The 27,370-nt window shown below is 47.4% G+C and overlaps 1 protein-coding gene across 4 annotated transcripts in view; it reads right to left on the reverse strand.

Annotated features, from left to right (window-relative positions):
• ATE1 (arginyltransferase 1) overlaps window positions 1-27,370 on the reverse strand; it is a 489,063-nt gene that overhangs the window by 251,474 nt on the left and 210,219 nt on the right. For all 4 annotated transcript variants that reach the window (XM_078643941.1, XM_078643939.1, XM_078643940.1 and 1 more), the window contains exon 6: window positions 22,433-22,680. In XM_078643941.1, the coding sequence (XP_078500067.1) occupies window positions 22,433-22,680 (248 nt within the window). The remainder of the gene's footprint in view (window positions 1-22,432; window positions 22,681-27,370) is intronic.

Genomic DNA, 27,370 nt, shown 5'->3' on the forward strand with positions numbered 1-27,370 from the left:
ATGTGGTGAGATACAGTGTCGAATGCCGCGGAGAGGTCGAGGAGGATCAGAGCTGCTGTTTCTTTCAGTCGAGGAGGTTTCGGATGTTGTCGATGGTTGCGATCAGTGCAGCCTCTGTGCTTAGATTGCTGCGGAAGCCACATTGGGAGGTGTCGTGTAGCTCGTTCTGCTCCAGGGTTATCATGAGTTGCTAATTGATGATTTTTTCCAGTACCTTCTCTGGGCATTGGAGCAGGGAGACTGGTCAGTGGTTTTTGAGTTTGCTGTGTTCGATGGAAGGTTTTTTTGAGTAGTGGTCTGACTTTAGCATCTTTCCAGGCGTCGGGGAAAGTTGCTGCGGTCATACTAGTGTTGAGCAGGGTGGTGAGTTCCTGGCCGATCTTTTGGTCTTTGAGAATGAAGATGTGGTGCGGCGATGAGCCTGTGGGGCTTCCAGTGAATAGATTTCATTGGGGGGGGGGGGGGGGAGGGGAGGTTCTTGGGTGCAGAGGACGTTCCAGGTGTTCAGTCTGTGGTTTCTGTGGGTTTCAGTGGTGGCACATCTGTCAAAGAAGACCGTAAGTGTGGGCTGGGATTATACGTTTTTGTATATAGTTGAGATCTCGTTGTGGAAGAAGCGGCTAGGTTCTCGCACAGCTCCTGGGAAGGTGTGATGTTGTTTTCGCTGGAAGAAGGGTTGGAGAATTTCTTAACAATGTTGAAAAGTTCCTTGGTGTAGTTGGCACTGATTTCAATGCGTGCAACAAGGGCGGTCTTCTCTGTTACCCTCAGTAGGTGGTGGTAGAGGTTGAAGGAGGTCTTGAAGGCTGCTCTGCCGGAGGTGTCCTTTCTGGCGTGCCATCGTCTCCCAGTTGTCTGCTGTCAAGTTTCGCTGCAGAGTTCTTGGGTGTACCAGCTGGCCTTTATAGACTATTTTCTCTGGGTGTTGCTCTTGTCGGGTATGATGCTGTCGGCACAATTGGTGATCCAGGCTTTGAAGTTCTCAACTCCCTGTTCGAGGTTGGTGGCAGTAGTGGGGTTGGAGGTATCGAGGGTGTCCGTCCAGCAGGTTTCTATAATTTTGTTCCATCTCCGGCGTAGGGGCGCTGGTTATTTTGGGGGTGGTGCTGAAGGGGGTGGAGATATTGAAGTGGACAATGGAGTAAACAGTTCATGTGTGTTCTGTGATGCGGCTACATACTCATTAGGATAAGATCATAATGCTTACCATTATTTAAAGGTGGCTTGTGATGGAAAACTATATGCACACAATAAAGCATCTTTTTATGGATCGACAACCAATAACATCTGAATGGGTGCCCCACTAAAAACACAACTCAAGACTTCATAGCGCGCGCGCACACACACACACACACACACACACACACACGCACACACACCCACACACACCCACACACACACACACACACCCACACACACACACACACACACACACACACACACCCACACACACACCCACACACACACCCACACACACACCCACCCAAGCACCACCTTGAACAGAACAGCTGCTGATGCTATCAGAATGAGTCAACGCACTGAAAAGACAAGAGTTAATGGTACAAAAACAATGCGTCGTCATGGGTAGTAAGTGCAATATAAATGCAACTTAAATGCATAATGTGATGACATCAACATGTGCCATCACATTTCCCAAGGACAACCATTCATGGAGCAACAGCTGAAGATATCTCAATGTGTGTGCTCATGCACCAAAAGGTGCAGCCTTCAAGGGAATGACAACTGATGACATAAAAATATGTGCACAAGACAGAACACCTTCAGTGAAACGACCAATGATAATATTACTATATGTTCCCTCATTAACTCAGCCCGTGAATGGGTCAAGTTTGCGCTATATACAACTTTAGAAATAAAATAAATAAATAAATAAAATAAAGAAATGCAGGTAGATTGAAAGGCTGCCTGCCTAGTGTAGATGCACAATGTGACTTCTCATCTCAAAATGTTCTTTACTTGTGGGGGCACATTGTGATGTCATTAGCTGCCTTTCCAGAAGATTGCGCTTCCTGTGTAGGCACACATGGTGATGTATTCTTCAGACGTTTAATTAAATATTCTTATAGTGTGAGTGTACACTGTGATGTCACCAGCTCTTCTTTCCTTATAGATTGTTCCTTTGGTGTCGGCACACACCTGTCCTCCTTAAGGTTATTTTAATGTTGGTGCACATTATGTCATCAGCTATTGTTCCATTAAAAGATGTTTGTTTAGTGAACTGTAGGTGAACATTGGGATATCATAAGCCAACATGCTCTTATAAGTTGTCCTTTTAGAGGGCGTACTTTGAGATGCCATCAGCTGTTCCTGTAAATCTAAGTGTTGGGATTTGTAGAGTACAAACCTAGATGAAGAGCATGGAGCACTGAACAGGGGGCACGGCCCACAAGAAGATACAATTATTGGGGGTAGGTCAAGGGTACCTTATTGGGTAGTGCTCAGTGAAGAGGGGTCTTCAACGTTTTTCTACTTTTTCTGAAGTGTAGGAGTTTTCTTGCCCATATTGATACGGATGCTGTTCCAGCTCCTTTGAGCACGAACACAGATGGCTGGCATTCTGTTTTTTAACTGCTTGCAATGTTTTGTCTCCATTCTGGTGATATCTACGCTCCTGTGCTGGCATTGTCCCTCAGACATGGCTAGTTTATTTGCCTTGAACGCTGATGTTTTGTTGAGGGCTTTATAAGTGATGCAACTCATTTTTAAGATGATTCAGGATTGAAGGGGAAACCAATACAGGTCTTTTAACATGGGGGTTTGGCGGAGGGGAATGTGACTCAATTTTTGTCGAACCCTTGATGAACTGTGCTGCTGCACTTAGGATACCTTTCAGGGGTGCCAGGATGGTACTAGGGAGATTGCTTGAGCAAGGTGTTTGCATCCATATAGAGAAGATGAAGGCTTATACAGTTGAGGGGGAATCCTGGCAGGTTTAAGTTGGAGGGCCAGTCCAGGAGGAATAACATCTTTCTGGGTTTAGCTTCAGGAAGTTAGTTGATATCCAAGAAAGGAAGGGTTTTAAGGCAAGATTTGAGACTCTGTATTTCGTTGTGTGAGGACATTTTTGGGTAATGATGGGCAGCATCTGTATATTCCTACACTTTGATGCTCGAACAATGGGTCCTTTAGGTTCAATGTAGAGGTTAAAGAATATGGGAGAAAGAATAAAGCCCTAGGGTACAGCACAAGAGATGGGGAGTGTCCCTGATTTTGTGAAACCTATTTGCATGATCTGCCTCAGTTGGTGAGAAAGGATGTGAGCTGTTTGAAGATAGTGCCAGAAAATCGCATGCAAGTTTTCAGGGTATTGATCAGAGCTCGATGGTCGACTTTGTTGAAGTCTGCAGAGAGGTCAAACAGGACAAGGAGGCAGGGGTCATGCCTGTGGTTGAGGGCTTGCTTCACTACCTGAAGCATGACTTTCTCAGTGCTGTAGCGTGGTCTGAAACCTGATTGGTAGTCCGGTAGAAGATTATTATTGCTAATGTGCTTCTATAGCTTGATAACGACTCCTTTCTCGATTAATTTTCCTATGAATGAAGGGTAGGAAATAGGGCAAAGTTTGGTGAGGTCTGCTAGGTCCATGCATTTTTCTATAGTTTGAAAAGGACCCAACCGGTCTTAAAGGCTTCTGGGGAATTTTCTTAGGTGCAGGGAGGTGGTGATGGTGTGGAGAAGGGGTGTGTGCGCCTCTCCTTGGAGTGATTTCATGATGGGAGAAGGAGCGTTGTAATTTCATAGGAGGTTGCCTTGAGAGAGTTCAGAATATTGATGGTGATTGTTAGAGATGCAATGACTGTGCAAAGAGAATACCTTTTTTTCTTTACTCTGGATGGTGCCTTTATAGAAATCACCATAATTGACAGCACGGTCATTTACACTCTGAGTTTTCTCCTGACTCTCCCACACTTACCAACCCACTCTGCATCAAATAGGACATCTAAAGCAAACTGTATATGATTCTTTTTCTCGATATAATTCTTCCACAAGTCTTAAAAACTCCACATTTCTAGTATTTCTTTTAAATTTGGGATTTTTACTCAACTTTATTAAACCAACTGGAATAACTACAGTGAAAAACAAGCGTCAAAAAACAAAAGGTCTGTCCTTATCAAGCTGGCAGGAAGGTTAACATTTTTAAATCAAGTAAAAAACACCACAAACTGCCTAAATGTGATTACCATACGTTTAAAGAAATGTTAAGGTAAAAAAATATAACAATTGCTTATAATTCTAATAGAACAGAACAGGTGCCTTCTGACAGGTCGTTAAACTTAGAACAGGTGTAGAACCATTTTTATATATTTATTACACACACACAGACACACCCATCTCCCCCCTCCTAACCCCCCCCCAAATGTTGCAGAACGTTATAGTTAGGTTCAGAATTTACACACACAAAACCAAAGAAATTCGGCTGTTATAGTTATGTCAAGAAACTATAACTCGCACCTACGCCATGCACAGTTCTCTCATCAATAAATGTATATCAAATGTTGCACAGATATTATCAATGATGTCATAGAAGATATCACGAGTGATGCAATATGTGGGGTAACAAGCAGGGCATGGTGAGTGCGCTCGTTATTGTTACGTTAGGGCACTAGTTATTATTTCTTGACATAATTCTAACTATAACTGCTGCATTTCTATGGTTTTGTGTGTAAATTCGGAACCTAACTATAACGTCCCTGTAACATTTGATTTTTTCAGCGACTTTCAGGGCAAAAAATGCTGCTCCCTGTGTGCAGGAGCAATTTTTTCATCTGTTTCCCTGCCCACTTCTCAGCGGGCAGGATACCAGATGGAACGTCCGCTCCCAGCAGGCGGGAGGATTTTTAATGCAGACTTGGTGTTTGCTCTTGATTGGCAGGAGCTTTAAAATTGCTACTGCCGAGCAAGAACAAACACACCATGTTCCAGGAGTAGACACCCCGAGATATAGCAGGAGCCCGGCCCTGGGGGATGGGGTCCGCAGGGCCATTAATGGCTCCAGGAGCGGGCTGAGTGGGCCTCCTCCTTTTCAATTGCACAGGCAGGCCCTGGGGGATGGGGACCGGGGCCAAGCACAACCTGGCCTCCCTCCCCATTTTGCATATCGCCAGGCCCCGGGGGATGGGCTCCCCGGGACCAAAAATGGCTCAGAGGGGGGCACCCCGTATTTAAATTTGGTCAGGCCCTAGGGAATAGGGTCCCCAGATTTGAAATCAGCCAGGGATGAGGGGGGAGGGGGTATCTGCCACACCAACAGTATTTTCCTAGGCTGTGTCTTAGGGGGTGCCGGTCGTCAGGGCCGAAAGTGGCCCACGGAGTCGGCCACGTGTGACCCCCTCACCCTGAAATTGAAAGGCATTGACTCCCCGGCACTAGCCCATCGGGAGTGGAGGGGGGTTAAAAAAAACAAGCATCGAAGACCAGACCTGTTTTTCCTTTTTTTTTTTTGGGGCCGCAGTTACACAGCGAATTTGCAGCAAACACCTTTTTTAAAAACGTTTTTGTCCCCCTGCCATGATTCTGTGACCTAGGTATTCCTACCCTGCTCCCTTTTGTTGTTTTTGCATTTGGTTTGGCACTTGGGCTCAGGTTGAAATCTTGGCAGCCAATCAGATCTCATTCTGAGGTCTGTTGTATCTGAGGAGGATTTGTGTCCCTAGATATATATGCACACATCTTTTTCTTTAATAACTTCAAAACTACTGACTGAATCTACAACAAATCACAAAAAGAGAACTTTCTGGACCAAAATATAGCTTTCTGCCAAATTTGGTGTAATTTAAATCATCAGTTCGGGCAGTAGTCGTGTCTAAAATCCCTATGGGAAATTGCACGGGGAAAACGTGTTTTGAGACCACCCGCCCCTTTTTTCTAGGTCCCCGCTTGATGGATCACACAGAAGTTTTAAAGACAGCAGCTGAAATGACTGACCCACTAGTTTTGTAAATTGTATGAAGATTCGTCAAACGGCGCCAAAGCATCTCTTCATGGCATGTAGTGTTGTAGATTCACATCCTCTGCATACTCCTGCCAACTAGTGTTGGGTTAAATCGGAGTTGTGCTACTTGGTTTTCTTCAAAGAAGGCTTTGAGTCACGAGGTAGACTGACTCCCTCTCTCGGTGATATTGCGCATGGGCATTGACTCCATTGTTAGATTGTTTTCCCTCATGCGAGTGACAAAGGAGTGTAAGTAGAGTGTCAGTATAAAGATGTCCATGCTAAAGGAATTGTGTAAAGTGTAGCTGCAACGGTCACAAGCATCCTGGGAAGACACATGTTAAACTACAGCACTACATGAGCCCTGCCAAAACTATAAGTGGCACCATGATACCCCACAGAAACAATGTAACAACTGTGGGTTTAAAGTTACAACAGACCCTAAATGCTCCCATAAGGCCCCAGGTTCCACCCATATCAGTATATGTAACCTTAATTGCAGGTCACTGGTAAAACACCATGTGGACATCTTCGATCTTCTCATGGATTCGGCTCCAGATATACTGTTTTTGACAGAAACATGGCTAACAAAGGATTCCACTACAATACCAGCATTAGCCTTACCCGCAGTCTATAGGCTGCTCACTCAGAACAGGCCTAGCCGAAGAGGAGCGGTCTTGCAGTCATATTCAAAAGTGCCTTTCACTGCTAATTGTCCTCACATACTATTTCAAGCTGCAAAAGCGCCCTGTTTAAAATCTCCTTGTCACATAACTTTACCTTCACAGACTTTCTTATTTATCGCCCAACAGGCCCAGCAATGGCTTTCGAAGAGGCCATGGTCCACTCTGCTTCCACCCTTGCCTTAGAATCAGCTAATTTCAACATCATAGGCGATCTTAACCTACACCTGGAACGCTGGGATACCCAGGAGATCTGCAACTTCCTGGGCTATTTGGAGGCCTGCCAACTTATCCAGCTGGTGGAAGGACCTTCTCACCAGGCAGGCCACCAATTGGATCCAATCTTTTTGAATCTCTTAAACCTAGTAGCTGACCACTTGCTGATCTCCCTGCGTCTTGAAATAGCAGGCCCTATCCGGAGGCCCCCTTGCCAATCCCTTATGAAGCGCCCGTCGCACAAATATGATGAAACTACCTTCCCATCTGCCTTAAATACTTCCCGCCCAGACTGGCCTGCAGACTTGGATGCAGCTGATAGAGCCTTTAGGGGTTGGATTAATAATTCAATTGACCAGTGCATCCCAATGAAACTGACTGGAACTAAGCGCCCGCATTCATGGTACAATGAGTCCCTACGGGCGGAAAAGAAAAAATTCTGGAACGGGCCTGGAGACATACTTATGATTCTGTTGCTAAAAATATCTATAGCGATGGCCATAAAAACCTTCCAGAAATCAGTTCAAATGGCTAAAACCTCGTTCCATATCAACTTGATCTCATCTAGCTCCAACCCCTCAAAAACTATCTTCTCCCTTATGAACAATACGTCTACATCTCCCACAGGAACAAACAACACCATATCTTCCAACACTCATTGTGACTCACTGGCAAGGTACTTTATTAACAAAGTGGAATGTATATACAACACGCTAGAAATGAGGCAGAGTTCCACTGAACCCATGGTGCCCCCCTCTAGAGCACTCCCACACACCTTACAAACTTTGCCACCCATGTCTCTCGAAGACCTTGCCACCCTAGCGGCGAAAGTCAAATCAGGTTCCCCTGATGATCCTATGAATCTGGATATCTTCAGGAAATTCCAAAACTGCCTTATGACTGATGGCGGGAATTCCTCAACGGTTCACTTCTGTCAGCAGTGATCGAAAGTCGTGGAAGTACGCCAAAGTCGCCCCACTGCTGAAAAACCCACACTTGACGCATCTTTGCCGGAAAACTTTCAACCTACCTCCCTGGCCAAAATTTTGGAGTCCCATGTCAACATCACTTTGACCAAATATCTGGAGTCCAACCAGATCTTCGATAGCTCTCAGAATGGATTTCGTCCCAGGCACAGCACAGAATCAGCTCTTTTGGCGGTCACTGCGCTGCTGAGGGCCACGCTAGATGAGGGCAAACCTCTGCACTATTTTTACTTGACCGTAGTGTGGCCTTTGACACTGTCTCCCACAAGATTCTTCTTCAACGCCTTGAGGAGATCGGGGTCAAGGGCAGGGCTCTGACCTGGTTTGCCTCTTTTCTATCAGAACACTCCTTTCTGGTACATGCCCCCCTACCAGTCTAGTAATTACCCACTTAGCTGTGGTGTCCCGCAGGGTTCCACCTTGAGCCCCACATTGTACAACGTGTATGTCCGCCCTCCTGGCTAAAGAGCGCAACATCAAAATGGTATCTTACCCAGACGATACCCAGCTGGTATTCACCTTTTCCAACAACCCTGCTTTGGACCAACTGAAATTCCACGCCGATGTTCGGGCCATTGCAGACTGGATGGCAAACAACTATCTACAGCTTAATTCGGCAAAGACGGAGGTGCTCGTGGTTAGCCGGGACACTCACAAGTGGGACTATCAATGGTGGCCCACGACCTTGGGCACTCCTCCCACACCGAAAAACGCAGTTAAAGATTTAGGGGTCCTGATTGACAGTGCCCACTCATTCGAGCCTCATGCAAATAAAGTGGCCAGTACCTGCTTCGGTCTTCTGCGTGGCTTAAAACCCATTTTAGGATTCTTTGACGCCACCACCCCCCAACTGATAGTCCAATCAGTTGTCCAGTCGCGCCTGGATTACAGTAATGGTCTTCTGCTTGGCGTAAATAAAACAGTTACTGCAAGACTCCAACAGGTACAGAATGCAGCATCACGCATTCCGTTTGCCCTCCCTATGAAATGTCATACCTCCAATCTTCTTCACCGACTACACTGGCTGCCAATCAAACAGAGCCCAGTTTGGAACCCTCTGCATCACACAAGATTGTAGATGGCCAGGACCCAAAATCCAGCAGGAACTTTGTACCCCTTATGTTGCTCTGCATACATTGCGTTCCACTGATCTTCATCTGCTGTGCATCCCACGGGTCCGCGGGTGTAGAGCCGGGGGTCGCTCCTTCAAATCTCTGGCCCACGTATTATGGAATTCCATCCCACTGATTGCCTGCAGCACCCAGGATCACTGGGCTTTCAGGAAACTAATCAAAACCTGGCTTTTCACTTCCTTCTAGCCACATCTCTCCTGGTCACTTGTCCGCTAGCGCTGGAACGCCCTGTTGCTGGGGCAGCCATGCGCTCTATAGATTTCCCTGACATAACATAACAAACAGATGCTTACAGGGTAAGTAACAAAATCCATTTGATGGCATATGTGTTGAAGAATTGAGAAAGAGAGGAGTGAGACCGGGAGCCAATCTTTAAACAGGTCCTGCACACATGGCTCCAAGGAGAACGTGTTGAACAAGGGGAGTGCAGTTCCTAGAGGGGGGTTGAGGGGGGAAGGGGAAAGTCAAAACTTTTGTCATGTTGCCCTCACACACCCCGAAAGGTGTCATGCTTCATCATTGGGTCTTGCTCCTCGTCGGGCTCTTGTGGCAACGCTCGACGGGCTCACCGTTTCCGGGGCTCTTTGTCGGGGATCTTTTTTTAAAATTTGTTTTTTTATTTTATTTATCATTTTAGCAGAAACAATCAAAACAAAGTACAGTACAGCTAGGATTTGGGAAGACAGTCCATTCACAAATAATAAGGAGTCAGGCAGGAGGATACAATTAAATAAACAATCATAAAGTTCATCATAGGTACATATATCAGGCAGGATGGATTACATACTATTAATTCATTCTATTCAAGTAGAGTCAATGTCGGTACTGTAGATTACATGGCAATCACTAGATATCCAATGTAGTGTGTACAGAGTGCTTAATCCATCATCATGCCTTTAGTCCGCGTCCGTTGTTGCTAGCATGTATGCCGTATAGGGCCCCCAGATGTCCCTTGGGCGTGAAGCAGAGGGCAACCCCTCCGAGTGACAAACCAGTTGATCACGGCAATATGCCAGCTCCTGCAGCCAGTGTTTCAATTTTGGAGCTGGTCGACCACCCCAACATGTAGCTACCCTACGCTTGGCCAACTGCAAAGAGAGCACCACCAATTTGTGCACTCCCGCCGGGATTTTGGAGACTATCCCCAACAGACATACCTTAGGATCACACCCAATGGTAACACCAGTCATGGCGGACAGTAACTCCGTTACATCTATCCAAAAGGCCTGCACGCTGCCGCAGGCCCATGCCAAGTGCATAAAGGCGGCATAATCTGAGCCACAGCGCACACAGCTATGAGAGTCTCTTAGGCCGTACCTGTATAACTGTGCAGGGGCGTAGTAAGTTTGATGGAGATATTTATAATGTATAAGCTTGAAGTTGCCACTAATAGCAAAACTACCCTTCATCCTACAGCTTACCTCCCACTCATCATCTGTTAGTTGCTGCTTAAGGCTACTGTCCCACCTATCCCTGGAACGTGATTCTGCAATGCCCTCGTCCATTTGTGAGGCCTGATATATCCTGGATACTAGCTTAGTTCTATTAGGGGCCGTGTACAGAAGCTGCAAGGCACTCAGAGAGGGCGGCTCATCTGAAAAGACGGATACAAATCTCGCAGGGCTGCTCGGAGTCTGGCATAAATGAATGTGGCCATGACTACATTCCCCGATTTCTTGAGGAAGTCCTGCAACGCGTAAAAATGATTTTGGATAAAGACATCCATGTTTTGCAACCCGGCAGCATGTAAAATCTGAAGCGCCCCAGCCTCACTTGTCACCGAGATACTGGCATGATGGCATTGCGGTAGCATATAATGGCAGTCACTCCGCTCTCCTCCCCAGCTCCACCCACACTCGAGCTGTGCACAGCACTGTGTCCACCTCGCCTTTTTCGTACACCGATTGGGGCTTCACTACCATGGCCTTATGGGGTAGGGGGTGAACCGCGCCCTCCTCAATCGCCACATGCGGTGTAAACGGTGGCGCCGACTGCCAATACGAGGCGAAGTGAGCCTGCGCACACAAGTAGTATAAGTGCATATCAGGTATCGAAAAGCCACCCAATGCATACGGTTTAGTCAGAGTGTCCCATCCTATGCGAAGTTTCTTACCCCCCCATGCAAGCGTGATCAATAAGGAACGCAGCGTGTTGAAAAAATGGCTCGTCAGGGGAAGCGGAATATTTACAAAAAGATATAAAAACTTGGGCAGCACCACCATCTTGATCAGTGCTACCCTATCCGCAAAGGAGAGAGGCAACCGTATCCACCGAGACACCTGGTCCTCAAGCTTCGACACTGCCACTCCATAATTTGACCTAATTACCTCCTGCGGGTCCCTGTGTACCCATATGCCGAGATACCGGACCGGGTCCGTTGCCCATTCTAGGGGAAAGTTTAAAACAAACGTGACAGTGCTTTGTGTAAGGGGTAGAATGACCGACTTGGCCCAGTTATTTGCCAACCCCGAGAACCGCTCAAACCGGATATATTCCCTGATGACACCCTCCAAATAACGTTCCGGCTCCCGCACATATAAGACCATATCGTCGGCATACATCGATACTGCCAATGGCCGTTGAAAAAACTGGAGCGCCGAGTGTGCATGCCTTTGTCTCAGTATACACACCAGTGGTTCTAGCACCAGAGCAAATAGCAGGGGGGAGAGCGGGCACCCCTGCCTAGTGCCCCGTTGAATTGGAAAGACCTCCGAAATACTGCCATTAACCCGCACTCAGAACACCGGGTCCCTATAGAGTAATTTAATCCAGTCCGTAAAGAAAAACAGCACTCCCATGCGGTGGAGCACTGCAAACATACATCGCCACGCAATCGTGTCAAACGCTTTAGCAGCGTCCAATAGGACCGCTGCTGCCGACAGTTCAGGTTTAAGCAAATGTAGTGTCGCAAATAAAGCTCTCAGATTGTGGACCGTAGAGCGCGAAGGGATAAATCCTGATTGGTCCGGGAGGACCATAACCTGCAACAGCAGGCGCAAGCGCGTGGCGAGCACTTTAGCGAGTATCTTAACATCCGTATTCATAAGGGACAGAGGGCGGTACGATTCGCACCTATCTAGCTGCTTGCCCGGCTTCGGTAACACAACAATCAGCGCCTCGCGTTACGTAGCAGGCAACTTCCGCTGGTCAAAGGCTTCCGCGTACATGGCTGCCAGATGAGGCAGCAACAGGTCCGCATACTCCTTATAAAATTCCACAGGAAGGCCGTCGGTACCGGCGGCCTTCCCATTCGGCAGCCCGGCGATTGCCTCCCTAATCTCATTGGCCGTCAGGTGATGCATTAAAAAATCCTGCAGTCCCTTTGATAACCAGACCAGGGCCACATCATCCAAGTATTGCGCTATATCCTCCTCATTGGCCGTCTGCCTATGTCCATACATCGTCTTATAATATTGCACAAAATGCTCCAGTATGCCTGCAGTGTCAGTCACGGTCTGGTCATTCTCAGTAATCTCCTGCACCCCACAGTACTTAGCCCAAGGTTCTGTAATTCGTTCTGCCAGTGCCCGCCCGGGTCGCCCGCCCTCACCATAATATCTGGCCTTGCGACGTTTTGATAAATGCTTCACCTCCTGTTCAGCCAAATCATTGTATTCATTCACTTTTGTTCTGATATTAGCCAGGAGAGCCTCTACCGGCGCTTCCTCATACGGATGCTCCAATCCAGTCAATTCGTGCTCCAGCCGGCTCATAGAGCCCCGTAGGGACTTGAGCACCCCTGCCTGGAGGCCTATGCATATCCCCCTGATAGTCACTTTAAATGCCTCCCATACAGTGCCCATGTCCTCTACCGAACCAACATTGACCTCAAAATAAGACTCTATGGCCTCTCGTACACCCTCTCGAAACACCAGGTCTAAGAGAGCTGAGGGTTGTAATTTCCACGCAAATGGCGCAGGAGCATAGCCTGGGAGCTCCGTGACCATTAAGACCGGTGCGTGGTCTAACAGCATCCGGGGGAGATGTATGGCCTTAGACACCCATGCATTCACATCACGCATCCCCAGCCAGTAGTCCAAGCGGGACCAAGTATCATGAGCAGGTAGCACGTTCCCTCCCGTACGCTAGGGTGGCGCATTCGCCACACATCCACCAATCCCAAATCATCCATACCATCAATCACCGCCAGAGCCGCTCTTTTGCCATGCCCAGAGCTTTGGGTCTTCTTGTCTACTTCACGGTCCAGCACTACATTTAGGTCACCACCACATATAACGGCAGCCTCTGGGAGGGCATAAATCTTGTTCCATAAACCCTTATAGAACTCAGGATCGTCCACGTTTTGACCGTATATATTAATCATGGTTACCAGCGTACCACACAATTTCCCATGCAAGATAATGTACCTGCCTTCGCTACCTATTTCCTCGTGCTTACTCACAAATGGGAAATACATTTTTCCTGATCAGTATCATGACCCCCCTGGCATATGAAGAGTAAGTTGCAGCTAATCGGACTCCTGCCCAGTGCCTTGCCACAGAAGCCGCGGTGTGTCTTGTGAGGTGCGTCTCCTGCAGAAAGGCAATCTGGACATTATGTCTAGATAAATACGCCAAAACCCGTCTAGTTTTTATGGGGCTATTCAATCCCCTAACATTCCAGGTGAGCCAATTGATGGTACCTTTGTCATCCATGAAAGTCATGCACAAGTAACCTGTGTCCAATGCGCCAATAGTGTACCTTTAAAATTAAGTAATGAAAACTGCAAGCCCTTAGTCCACAGCTGTACTCGAAAAGCAATCCAAGAACTCTCTCCCCAACCACCCACCATTCCCGCAACGTTAACCAGAGCAAGCTCAACTCCCTCAACCCCCTCCCACTTCAGCACCCAGAACTTGCCAAAGAATCCCCAGATCCCCAACCCCCCCACGCTCCCCGTGAAGATCAAACTATTGATGGGGTACTCCCATATGTGGGGGCGTAGAGGCTAGACACTCCCGCTGACGCAGGAGGTGACCAGGCAGAATCAACCAAGCATCACATTATGCATCACAGAAAGATTTATACAGTCAGCGCCATCCTGAGCAGTCCCAGTTTGGACCACCATCCTCATTGAGACCGGACATCAGCCTAGGAGAAGCACGGAGACACCCCAGGGCTGGACCAGCACACCGAGCACTTGAACTGTTTAATCGGCTAGACCCATCCCCAGTGAGGGTCCCAAGCAGCAGTGATCGACACCACCAGTGCTCCACACTTCAAATAGCTGTCTACCTTCTCAGATAAATCGTGTGAAAAGCCATCCTGATAACAAGTGAGGCAGATCATCACTCAAGCAGTCATCCACAAGCAGAAAGCGCAAGCAAATATCAAGCATACGAAAACAAGGAAAAAGGCCAACAGACCACTGCATCATATTCACAATATATAGAACTGCCCCAGAGTTGAACAGCATCCCCCATCGGAATAGGCTGTCAATTCCTATTACCTCTCCAAAGCTTGGTCTTTGTAGCCCACACATTAAGGAATGGAACAGTCACTTATTAAATGGACCAACAGTATTCAAACAGTAACCATAAAAATAATATTACACAGGAGAGTTACTAGCAATCTGTCCGTTGCCGGTTTGCCAACTGCCGTACCAGTCGACGACATGCCCCCTTCAATCTGCTTCGTCCAAATTGGCATCAGATTCTCTCCGCCGCCGCTTCAGTTGTTTAGCATGCTCCATGGCCGCCTTCGGCGATGAGAAGATTTTGTTGTCCTCAATCATCCCCACCCGAAGTCGGGCTGAATACAGCATGGCATAAGGCACTCCTTTTCTCAAAAACTGCTTTACTGCCCCCAAATTCCTGCCGGGCAGCCTGGACTGCAACCGTAAAGTCAGGGAAGAAGGCCAGCGTGTTACCCTGGTGTACTCTGGCGCCCTTTTCTCTGGCCAAGTGAAGGATGGTATCCCTGTCTCTGTAATTTAAGACACGGTCAATTAGGGGGTGCGGGGGAGCCCCCGGGACAGGTCTAGCAGCCAGGGAGCGATGCGCCCGTTCTACAATGAACATTTTGGACAGCTGTTCCACCCCAAAGATTTCAGAAATTAGGCGCTCAATAGAAGCCTCCATTTTGCCAATATTCATAGAGTCGGGAAGGCCTGTGATACGGAGGCCTAGAGCGCGCCTCCAAATCCTCATTTTTGGCCTGTATTAAGGCCAGTACTCGTTCCATATTGAGGGTTTTGTCTGTCACCGTGCTTAGGCCGCCCTCAGAAGCCGAAACTCTTTGCTCCACCTTTCCCACACGCGCAGACTGACTCTCAAGCTGCGAAGACATGTGATCTAGGCAGTGAGTAACCGCCTCCATCGTGCCCTCAATCGATTGCAGCATGCGCTGCATTGTCATCAATGTGGACTCTAGCGTGGAGGGTGTGCCAACCTGCGAAGTAGCCTCAGAATCAGTGTCCTCAGTTTGCGCTGGTTTAGCTGGCTTACGCAATTCAAATGTCAATCGCGGTTGGAATCTGTCTGTATTCCCCATGATGAGAGGCCCACACCAGCCCGAGACAGGCCTTGGGAGTAGCAAAGTCACTATTAACCAAGAAGTAGTAGGCCAAAACTTACTGGGAACACTGAGCAGGCCCACCGTACACACCACTGTTCCTAGCGCTATGTAATGCTTCCTTCAGGAATCCTTGGGTTCCCTCAGCTTGCGCTTGGCAATATGGCACGTGCGCTGAGGCCCCCCCCAACCCGAGCCAATGCCGAGCGTGTACTAGTCTCAAAACTGGGCCACAATGTCATCTCAGGGGGCAGAGAAAGCTCAGACTCTATCCAGCAGGCTCTGTTACCCCACCGCCATGTTCTCCAGCTCAGGGACCGAAATCAGACCGTCACCGCTGCTCACCACACCGCCACAGGGTTCAGCCGCCTCAGGCACACAGCACAACCCCGGGTTCCCGCCCGCAACAGCCACGGCCCGCAGGGCGCGATTCGGAGCGAGGCCCAGACTGCCTCCACGGCCCTAGGCCGCACCCGACCCCACTCACCGCACCGGCGCCGACAATCCCCCAGTGCCGCAGTCGTAGCCTCCGACGACCAGAGCAGGCAGGTAGGGAGCCTAGGAAGTCCACGAAGCTCGGCCCGCAGTAGGTTCACCAGCAGGGAGCTCAGCACACGTGCGTTACCCAGCAGCGTCTCTCCGCAGCGACCTGTCCTCTGCCGGCGGAGCTACAGCACGCCACACGGCGCAGGAGAAGGACGCACACGATACAACAAAATCTCAGCAGGGTTTCCGACGGTCCAGCATCTGCCACGCCAGGGAGACCCCGCGATCGCACACACAGGGTTAATGAGGCCGCAGCAACAGCCCGGGCCCCCGGGCGGGTGCCGCCTCCGCAAGCACCCCAGCAGGGCACCCGGGACCACGTCCAGCGATCAACAGGGAGACTCCACAGCGTCTTGCCCCTCCACGTCAAGTTGCACAGCCCGGTTCCCGGCACAAGAGACCGGCAAGTGATAGCTCAATGTCAGCCAACTGGCAGCTGTGTAGTGTAATCTCCAACGGCCACCATGCAACGTGGCCCCTTCATTTTTGCACACAGTCCGGATAGGGCAGGAAGGTGGGCACAGCGGTTCCCAAAAATCTCCTCGATTGCTCCAAAGATCGTCAGTTGCAGATGCCAGTTGATGGCAGCTCGTAATGTCAGATGCAGCGGATATTGGGCGGATTAATGCCTGGTCAGGCAGAGCCTCACATCGGTTCGGCCATCTTGCCGTGAGCCCTCTCGGGGATCTTTTTAAGAAGCTGTTGGGTGTGTGCGGGTGTGGGGCCCGTGGGAGGTTGTGTGCACGTTGGTAGTGATTTAAAATAGGTCAGGGTCAGTCCTATACTCAATAGTTTAATGGTTGAGGTAGATCCTGCCTAATTAAAAGTAGGAGTGGACGCCCTATGGGAATGTGATGTTCCTGGCGGGCAGTCTCTAAGGTGGGGTCGACATGTTTCATGCCTGGTTGTTCCAAAGGAATCGGTTGGCACTTCTTCAGGACCTATGTGAAGTGTGGTGCACAACTACAGACAGGCTCTAAGCTTATTGAAGGTAGCCTGGTGTGGGGCCCTAGTAGTCCTGTACTGGGAGTGGTGGAGACCCGTTGTACAGGAGCTACGGCCAGACGGGGGTGTAAGGGAGCATGATGTTGCTCCACTCAGAAGGGTGGCGGCAACTTGCTTCTAAGCCTACCCTCGCTCCGAGTCCCTGGGGAATCGGAGCGAGGGTAGGCTTAGAAGCAAGGAACATCACATTCCCATAGGGCGTCCACTCCTACTTTTAATTAGGCAGGATCTACCTCAACCATTAAACTATTGAGTATAGGACTGACCCTGACCTATTTTAAATCACTACCCATGTGGCGAAAAAGCTACAAACAGTTGTTTTGTTTTCCTGAAAGTTTTAGTTCTATCTGTGTAGAACAAGAGTGCTCTTTTGACATCTAAAAGTGTGAACAGCTCTTTGTGCTACAGAAACAGGTTTAGGGAAAAAGACCGGTAGTTCAATGGATTGATTTAGATGAAATTGAGAAACTTCCTTTTATATGAATTTTGATTAGTCTGAAGTACTAATTTTTGTTTATGTGTTTGAAAAAATGATTCTTTGGAAGTGTGGACCTCACTAACACGCCTGAGTAATTTTGGCAACTAAAAAAATGCCACTTTACATGATAGAAATTGAAGTGGGCCTGAGTGTAATAGCTGAAAAGGAGGAACCATGAGCCTAGTAAGCACAATGTTTAGGTTGAAGGATGGTGCTGGAGTCACACGGGGTGGAATGACTCGTTTGATTCCTTCCATGAATGCTATAATGACAGGAATTCTGAAGAGTGATAGATGCTGTCTATTTTGGAGATAGGCAGTTACTGCTGCAAGATGTAATCGAATGGAAGTTCATACCAACTTGGAATTTTGCAAATGAAGTAAATAGCACATAATGTCCTGCTCAGTGGCTTTGAAAGGATTTAAGAGTTTAGGTTGGCAATAGCAAACAAAATGCTTCCATTTTGCAGCGTCACAGACTTTAGTTGTGGGCCTGCATGCCTGTTTAAGAATATCCATGCATTCTGATGGTAAGTTTAAATAACTAAACTGTAAGACTTCAGGAGCTAAATCGCTAGGTTGAGCATCTTGGGGTCTGGGTGCCTGATTTGTCCTTGATCCAGAGTCAGAAAGTCCAGCCTTTTTGGGAGCTTCTCGTAAGGGACTACTGGGAGAACCAGGAGTGCTGTGAACCAGGGTTGACGTGCCCAAGTGGGATCTACTAGGATCCTGTTGAGAGATGTTTGCCTGAGTTTCTGAAACAGAAATGGAATGAGAGGGATAGGTGGAAAAGCATAGACAAAGAACCGTGACCAATTCATTCATAGTGTATTGCCCTTGAATAGTAGGTCTAGGAACCTGGGTGCGAAGTCTGGGCATTTTGCGTTTTCTTTTGTGGCAAACAGGTCTGTGAGGAGGCATCCACTTTTGAAAGTATCGACTGAGGACTTGTATGTTGAATTCCCATTTAGGAGTTGGTTGGTGCGTCCTGCTGAGCAAGTCCGCAAGATGGTTGTCCGTCCCCGGCATATATTCTGCCAACAAATGAACGTGATGGTGAAGAGCCCAGATCCATATGGTCTGACAAAGGTGAGACAACTGAGAAGACCTTGGCCCCCCATCCCCTTTTTTAGATAGTACATGGCTGTCATATTGTTCATCCGGACTAGGACAACCTTGTGAGATAGAGGGGGAAAAGGAACGCTTTCAGTGCAAGGAATCAAGTAGTTGATGTATAGGGACTGAGATTTGGCATCTCACAGACCTTGTATTGTGTGGTTGTTGAGTTGTGCACCACAACCAGGCTCTGAAGCGTCTGTAGTTAGAGTGATGTGAGGAACAGGGTCCAGAAAAGGTCACCCCTTCAACATATTGTTGGGGTGCCACCATGGCAGAGAACGGTGTGTCTGGCGGTCTATCAACATTAGATCATGCAGGTGACCCTGTGACTGAGACTGCTGACGAGAAAGAGATTGCTGTAGTAGGCGCATGTTTAGTCTTGCATTGGAAACTATGGAAATGCAAGATGACACCATACCTAGTAGATGCATAACAGTCCGAACTGTGAGAGTACTATTTGTCTGAAATGGAGGTAAAAGTGCCTGAAAGTTTTGTATCCAAGTGGGATTGGGGCAAGCTAGTACTGCGTGTTTGGATATTGGTCCCAAGTATGGTTGAATTTGAAGAGGTTGAAGGTGGGACTTGTGGACATTAATGGTGAACCCTAATTTGTACAGCTGGTGTATTGTTATTTGTATGTGCCGACACTGTAGATGTTGGCTTTGATTAGGCAATCATCCAAGTACGGGAATACATGAATGTTTTGTCGACGTAGGTATGCTGCTACTACTGCTAGGCACTTTGTAAAAACCCTTGGTGCAGTAGTCACACCGAAGGGCAGAACCCTGAACTGGTAATGCTTTCCTGCTATGACAAACCTGAGGTATTTGCGATGAGCAATAAGAATGGGTATATGGAAGCAGGTGTCCTTTAGATCTAAAGTGGCCATAAAGTCGCCCATCTGTAGAAGTGCAATGGCATCCTGTAGAATGACCATGTGAAAGTGTTTGTAAAGGACCTTGCAGTTTAGAGTTCTGAGATTGATCTCAGTGACCCATCTTTCTTTAGTATTAGAATGAACAGGGAATACAACTGTGCGCCTTGTTGATGAAGGGGAACTGGTTCTAAAGCCCCTTTGAGAAGAAGTGCTGGATCTCGTTTTAGAAGAGTTAATTGATCATGTGATAGTCTGTGACTGGGAGGTACAATGTGGGGTGGAGTGGTAATGAGCTCCAGACAGTAGCCATGTTGGATAATGGCTAGTACCCATTGTTCGATACCCATTAGTTGATGGTTTCCCAGATCGGGTAAAAGGACTGTAGCCTTCTACCGACAGGTGTTATGTGATCAGAAGGAAAACGTAGGACAGTCACTTCTTGGGGCGGAGGCTGCACCATGTGTTGAAGCACCCCTACCTCTTCCTATATTATTATTTCCTCTAAAGGAGCCTTTGTATAATCCTTTAATCTAAGTGAATGCCCCTGCTTTTGCTGGGAAGTGGAGACATCTGTGGTAAAGGATTTGTATTCTTGTATCCTTCTAGCCTGAGCGGCGAAAGGAACCGCAAGGCTAGGAGTTTGTAGTGCTCCCATTGCTTTTGCTATGTCAGTGTCTAAAGTTGAGCCACTTGAGAGCCAAATAAATGCCCCTTCTCAAAAGGCATGTTCAAATCTGCCTGTTGAACCTCTGGTTTAAAGGCTGACCAAGGCATACCTTCTGAGCAATATAATGGTGTTGATGCCCCTAGCGGCGGTGTCTGCTGCATCTAAGGCATATTTGATTTAATTATTGGTGATGGCCTGAACTTCGCTAACTAGTTGTTGACCCCTTTTTGAGTGTTCTTCGGGAAGATATTGCAGCAGTTCTTCCATTTCATCTCAGTGGGTCCTATCGTAGCATGCGAGTAGTTTGGGGGTTAGCAATATACCAATGATTAGCTGCTTAAGCTGCAACACGTTTACCAGCTGGATCAAGGCACTTGCTCTCTTTCTCAGGAGGTGGGGTGTCTCCACTTGCCTGACTATTTGCCAGTTTACGAGCTGTGATAGCCACAACGGAGTACGGTGGGCCCCAGCTACGTGTAAAAAAGTGGGTCGGTGGGAGCCACTTTATATTTGTTTATCAACCAGTGGGGCTATGACTTGGGTATGTACGTATGTCATCCGTGTGCAGTAACATGCCGGGAAGCATGGGCAGAAACTGGGTTTACTTATGGGTGGATGAGAGCATGCCAAATAGGAAGTTCTTTTCTACGGATTCCCTATGAAGTAGGACTCCATGCTAGGTAACTCAATCAGTCGTTCTGGCTGTTTTTTTATGTACCGGGGTTAGTATCCTAGTTCTTTTGCACCCGTCTTTAGCACTGGTCCACATTGACTACGGCCTCCTGCTGAAGCACCTGCATCAGGTCTTAGAGGCACAATGCTCAATAGGTACTGCTCTTTCCTCAGTTTAAGTAGTACTCATAATGTTGTGATGTCTCGTCTTTCGTCTAGGGTCAAGCCTTTGACCGGTAACATTCCACAAGATTCCTATTGGTTATGTAGCAGTTTAATGATTCTAAAGTGTACATTCATCCTCTTTGTGCATTCAACCCAGTCACAAGAGTTTAGCTTTTATCTGCACACTGATGATAACCAGGGCCTTTTCTACTTGGGTGAGACCATGGGCTTAGAAGACACAAGATTCATCTGTGTATGTTGTATATATGTGGCTCTGCTGCAAGTAAATGTCTCAAATGTAATTCTGAGAAGCCAGTTCATGGTTGTGGGTGCCACAGCAGACCTCTCAGCCTGGCTTTTTGTGTCCTAGCATAGTGTCTCTTCCTCTCTCAGGAAGAAAAGACTCTTGGGGTCACAAGAAACTCATCCCTCTGCCTTGATGGCCACGTTGGTAGTATCTTCTGCCGGTTTCATCCATCTCCAGATTATTGGAAATCCTATCCTGCATGACACCATGGAATCTGTGGTCTCCAAAGTGACCTGGTTCTAAACTTCCTGGTTCTGAACCAGCTCTGAGCATTTGTGTGCGGTACCATAAGGATGGCATGCCTAGGATATTGTCAAGCACGTAACTTGTTAAACCCCTTACAACAGCTGAACTCCGTCCATGGGTACTTCAAGTGCTTATCTTGTAAAACTCCTGCAATAGCTGACCTCCCTCCATGGCTACTGCTATTGAAGGTTACAAAATATTTATTATGTCTGGTCGGTGCAGCCTCGGACAGCTTCCAGCCTAAACTCTCATCCTAATACTCGCTTTGCGATAAAATGATTGTGCCATCCAACGAAGCAAGTTATGTGCTACGAAAGGGAATGGGGGTCCACGCTACCTCTGAACATCAGAGTTCCTGGCACAGTCATAAGGAAAGTGTCATAAAGATAGTCAAGCATGCCAGGAAAATGATCACTGCAACCACCTACCTAGAGGCAATAAATATTGACAAACCGGGTCGGGCACCAATGTCTCAATCTTCAGATTGTGTCTGATCACTAAGAAATCTACTGGTGTACTGTTTTCATCCCGCTCGAACTTCAGAGCAATTTACAATGCAGTGCAAATTACAGTGCAGTACTGCAGACACATACAATGGGTCACACGACACATTGTCAATGTCGACTGCTGAATTAGCATGGTCTTCATTAGTAAAGTGATATGTTATAAGTCACTATAAAAATTCTAGTTTTAAGTGGCTTCAAGTTTTGGCCCAAGAAAAAGGCATCAGCACCCAGAGGAATGAACTGAGTCAGAATGAGAAGATTGAGCACAATGTGAAATTATCAATTACTATCACTGCATCAGGCTAACACATCTATTTAAAGATCAATCTGAATTCTTATACAGTTGATATCACACACCTACCTCCAGTACATGTGCAGGCTTCTCCAGTGATGCCTCTGTAAGGAAATCTTCAATAGACTTGGCCATACCACCATCAGACTTTGCTGGACCGCCGTCAGTCTTACTGGGTGAGCTTGCAGCTGCCTCTTTCACTGTAGGCTGTGTATCACCGGTCCCCGCCTGCTTCTGCAGCAGCTTTTGCAATTTGCGCTCCCTGCGGAGGTCTTTAGCTTTCCGGCAAGGAGGGCGGCTGGTATCAGCCCCTTTGCCTAAGGAAACAGAGGTGTGTTATACTTAAGATGGCAAAAACATCCAACCTACAAATCTGCAGAAAATCAAATACTCAAAATACCTCACCAACATCTTCCTGCACGTTTTGAACATCCAACGGTAGATTGCTGAGCACTGAAGCTAAACAGGTGTCCTGTTCACCCCCCTACTGATGCCAAGTCAACTGGAAATTGGTGACATGAATCGTGGAACCAGCAAGTGGTTCCAGGTGTGTCTTCTAGGGAGGATGTATAGGCAGCCCACCATGATATCAAAGACCACCACACTGTTATAACACTGCAGTTCAGAAAGTCAAGAATGGCATCTAAAAGCTCACTTTGAATGTAAGGAGTGGACGTTACAACACATCAAACCACTCATGCCGGTTTTAGAAGGCTACACCACTCTTTATTTAGGATGCCTTGGGGGGGGGGGCGGGTGGAGAACATTGGTTAAAACAAACTAAAGACAAAGCAACAATATAATCAGATCTAGATCCCCTTCTGAGCGCCCCCCTTCCCCCTTTGTTAACCGTTTGGCACAGCAGTGATCAGATTGGAGGCCCCCTTAGAGGTTATTGTGTAGATGGTTGGTAAGTAACTGGTTTACCAGCAATTAGCAATGAGGAAGAAACAAATCAATAGTATTTACTTTTAAAGAAACAGTTTCTCAAAAGCGCAAAAATTGTTTTTAGACGCTTCTAGTACAAAGCCATGCCATCCAGTAACAGTGACTAGACGAATATTTTACATGGGCCCCCTGGCTCTCAAGGTATAAGCACCTGTAAGAGGCTGGCTTAGTATATGGTGATCATTTATGTAAGTGTAGCACCCTGCACTAATCCAGACAACTCTTATAGTGATTTTACTGGTCTTAGACAACCTTAGGAAGCTCTCTGAGTGGTAGCTGTGGAAAGCAGCCTTCAGGCTCAGTCCAGAAAGAGTGTAAAGCAGCTTGTTTTACCAGTACTTAATCTTATGGTATAGGTTAAGAGAAACAGAACCACATAGTGTAGTTATAACAATATGTATTTATTATTAACACTCACTGACACAATATATTATCTCCTACTCTGAGATATAAACACAATACTCACAATACTTTGTCAATAGAATAAGAAAGTAGCACAGAATACACACTGGTTTCCAGGGGGGAGACCAATCCATATACTAAAATAGTGGAATATGAACCATGACTTAAGTCAAGAACAGACCCAGAAGATCTAGAAGAGTCGGGGTCCCAAAGAACCACCCAAGGTGAGTATTTAGAAACCGCACGGAGGCCGTATGCTAAAACGGGACACGATCGCGGACTCAACAGAAGTCAACAGGTAAGTCACAATTGCAATTTTAAAGAAGAAGGACCCTTCCCAGCGGACCCGGAGGAAACCCCGTGGAAGATGGAAGGTTGGAGAGTCACCCCACCCGTGGTTAACCCAGGAAGAAACAAGTTACTTACCTGTAACTATAGTTCTCCAGTATTGGAATCTTCCATAGATTCACTTGCTTGAATCATTTCCCGTCGTCGTCTCCCATCTCAATGACAGGGAATGATTCAAGCATGTGAATCTATGAAAGATCCAATACTGGAGTAAGGAACAAGTTACTTACCTGTAACTATAGTTCTCGAGTATTGAAATCTTTCATAGATTCACATGCTTGTGATGGGAGTCGACGACGGGGAATGATTCAAGCATGTGAATCTATGAAAGTTCCATTACTGGAGTAACCAGGATACCTACACCAGGGAAGCCGGGTGCATAGGTGCGAAGTGGCGTTGGAAACCGCCATAGACCACAATGGAGGACTTCAAAAAAGATGCCGCTGGCGAAGAAGGTGAAAGTGTCCAGTAGAACCCAAAGGTGGGTTGAAGATGAGAGGTACCTGCAAGCAGAGGGGACAGAGTCTGTGCCACTCAGGAGTAACTAAGAAGCATAGAATGCGAAAGCCCACCTATGTCGGAGATGCAGGAGAGTTGACGGTGCCCTTGAAGTTGCAGCTGTACGGACCAGGCAACGCAGATGAGGACCAGTAGCTGTGTACGAGCTGTCCCAGTCAGATGTCAAGAGCCAGGGGCACCACCAAGCATTGGCAACGGCAACCAACGTAGTTGAAGAAAAAGGTGCAGTGTAGGGACCAGCAAGGTTCAAGTGACTCACCACGAGCAGGTAAGTCAGAGCAGGCCCCTAGCAAGCAGGCGCCATAGAAGACCCTTGAGAGGACCCACGGGTCGAAGGCGCAAGAGTCGTAAGAGGACTTCGAGCAGCTCACCAAAGGATGAAGGCCCACGGTGCAGCGGATGCAATGCAGTCTAAGATCTTGACTGCAGGAGATGCTTGAGGCTGGAGTTTCCTGGAGCCCGAAGATCTCTGGAGAAGAGAGTCAACAAGCCTTGGCAATAGCAAGTTGATCCGGTGCATAGGGGTGCTGTTCCAGCAGTTCTGATGAGGGATACAGATCTCAAACTTGGTGAGAAGACAGTTTAGGCCTCGAGGGAGTTGCAGAACCACCACCTGTGTTGCTGAGCTTTTCAGAGTCCGTGGGAGCCCGGGATCAGCAGATCGGTCAGCTGTGTTGCTGTGCCTGCAGATGACTCCTTCACTCAAAGGGAGATTCCTTCAGGTGCCTTGGATGTCCACAGGCCTTGTGGAGAACTTGTATGGAGCACAGGCACAGACATTGCAGCAGACTTCCAGGACGACGAGACCAGGAGCAGTCTCGGTTCCCAATGCGAAGTCCAGCGAGGTTCAGAGTGCCCAAACGGTTGAAGTTGAAGTGGCATTTGATCTGAATCTTGTCCCACGACTAATCTAGGGACCCACCCACAGGTGAGCCCTTAAGTACCCTAAGGAAAGGATTGGGGCGGTTTAGAAGTCCCTCCCAGAGGAAGCGCTGGACAGTGGGGAGGATACTCCCATGTCCTTTGTCCAGTTTCGCACCAGAGCAAGAGCCAACAGCTCCCTGAACTGGTTTGAACTGGAGTATGCAAGGAGGGCACCAAATGTGCCCTTCAAGGAGTCTCAGTGGCGCCGGCAAGCACCCCCACCCTGGCCCAATACACAAAGTCCTGTCTGGGAAGTGGTCACACCTTCCTGTGACAGGAAACCTATAGTCCTGCCTTCCCTGCTCGAGCTTCGTTCAGCAGCAGGAGGGCAGAATCGTGTCTCTGGTCGGCTGGAGCCATAGTTTGCTTTCTGGGTCTAGAAGACTGGTACCGGGAGCACTGAGGGCCTCCCGGAGAACATTTGCAGTGCATGGAATCATAAACCGTTTACGGTGTAGGGGTATGATTCCAACATGTTTGATACCAAACACAACAGGGTCAGATAGAGTCAGTTTAGAGATAGCCATTGCGTAATGACGCATGGCAACTCTATACATCTTAATGGCTGATGCACTAACAACCCGTGAGAGTGGACTCCGAAGGTTGAATGGGTGCCCTGTTCATGCAGGTCTGTTGGACAAAATAAATATTTGACCGTGAAGGCATGAGGAAGAGAGACGTGTACGCTCTAGAACGAAAGTAATTAAAGAATATATCGAAGAGTTGGCATTGGAGCCTCCCAGTTTACACACAGGAGTGAGTTGATAGATTTATTTGAAAATATTTCTGCCTCTGAGGCGTCACATCCACCGGCTGGTGGTTAGTGATATATTATGTGCAACGGGTCCTGAGGATGGTCCTATGGATTTATTAACCAAGGAGGACCGAAACGTCGACGCCTGACGCCGTTCTGCCTTTTCTAATATCATTGATGTTAGATAAAATCATATGACTGGGTTATATTTGATTGTACATGGTATTTCATTTTTTCCATGTAGTGTGCAGAAGGTGTTAAATACTACTGGAAATCAATTATTTATAGTAGTATTCTGTTGCCATGTTTGATAAATTCATTTTTGATACTATATTCTTTTGAAAAATAATAAAACAGTATGAGAAACTGTATGTACCTTGCTTTCAGTTAAATGATTGATCACTTTCTGTGACAATATGAATTATTGAAATTGGTGAAAACGATTCCTTTGAGGATAATTGTGTATGTGTTACTGTTCATGCAGGGGCACCCTCACACTTAGAACCAAGCACCCTGCCTTCAGGATTGAAAGGCCTGCCTTAAGGGTGACTTATAGGTTTTAAGTACAGTGACCTCAGATATAAGGAAACGTATTTCTGTTGTAAGTGGTGCTAGCACCAGCTAGCACCAGCTTACACAGGCTGCAATGGCAGGCCCGTAGTCACAATTGAAGTGGTCTCTCATGGGTGGCATAATACATGCTGCAGCCCATGGGAGACCACTGGTGTACCTATGCCCTGGGTACCTTAGCACCATATACTAGGGACTTATCAGGGTACACCAGTAGCCAATCTGGAGTGTACCTAAGTACTCACCAAGTCCAATTTAGGAAAGAAGCACAGAGAATGGGGTCCTGATTAGCCGGATCCCAGTCAGACTAGTCAGTAAAACATAATAACACCAGCAAAAAGTGGGAGTGACAATGACAGCAGATCCTACTTTTCTACAGCACCCATACTTGGTGATTATTTGTTGCGTCATTGACTGCAGTCCTATATGTGGAGTGCTAAGTGCCGATTCCCTATACACAAAAGTGCCCTGACATGAACTATGGTAAAGCACATTGACAGCCGGAACCAAGAACCATTAATCTTCTCAGCAATGTGTTTGAA

Source organism: Lissotriton helveticus, chromosome 5_1 (assembly GCF_964261635.1).
Source record: "Lissotriton helveticus chromosome 5_1, aLisHel1.1, whole genome shotgun sequence".
Classification (NCBI taxonomy): Eukaryota; Metazoa; Chordata; class Amphibia; order Caudata; family Salamandridae; genus Lissotriton; species Lissotriton helveticus.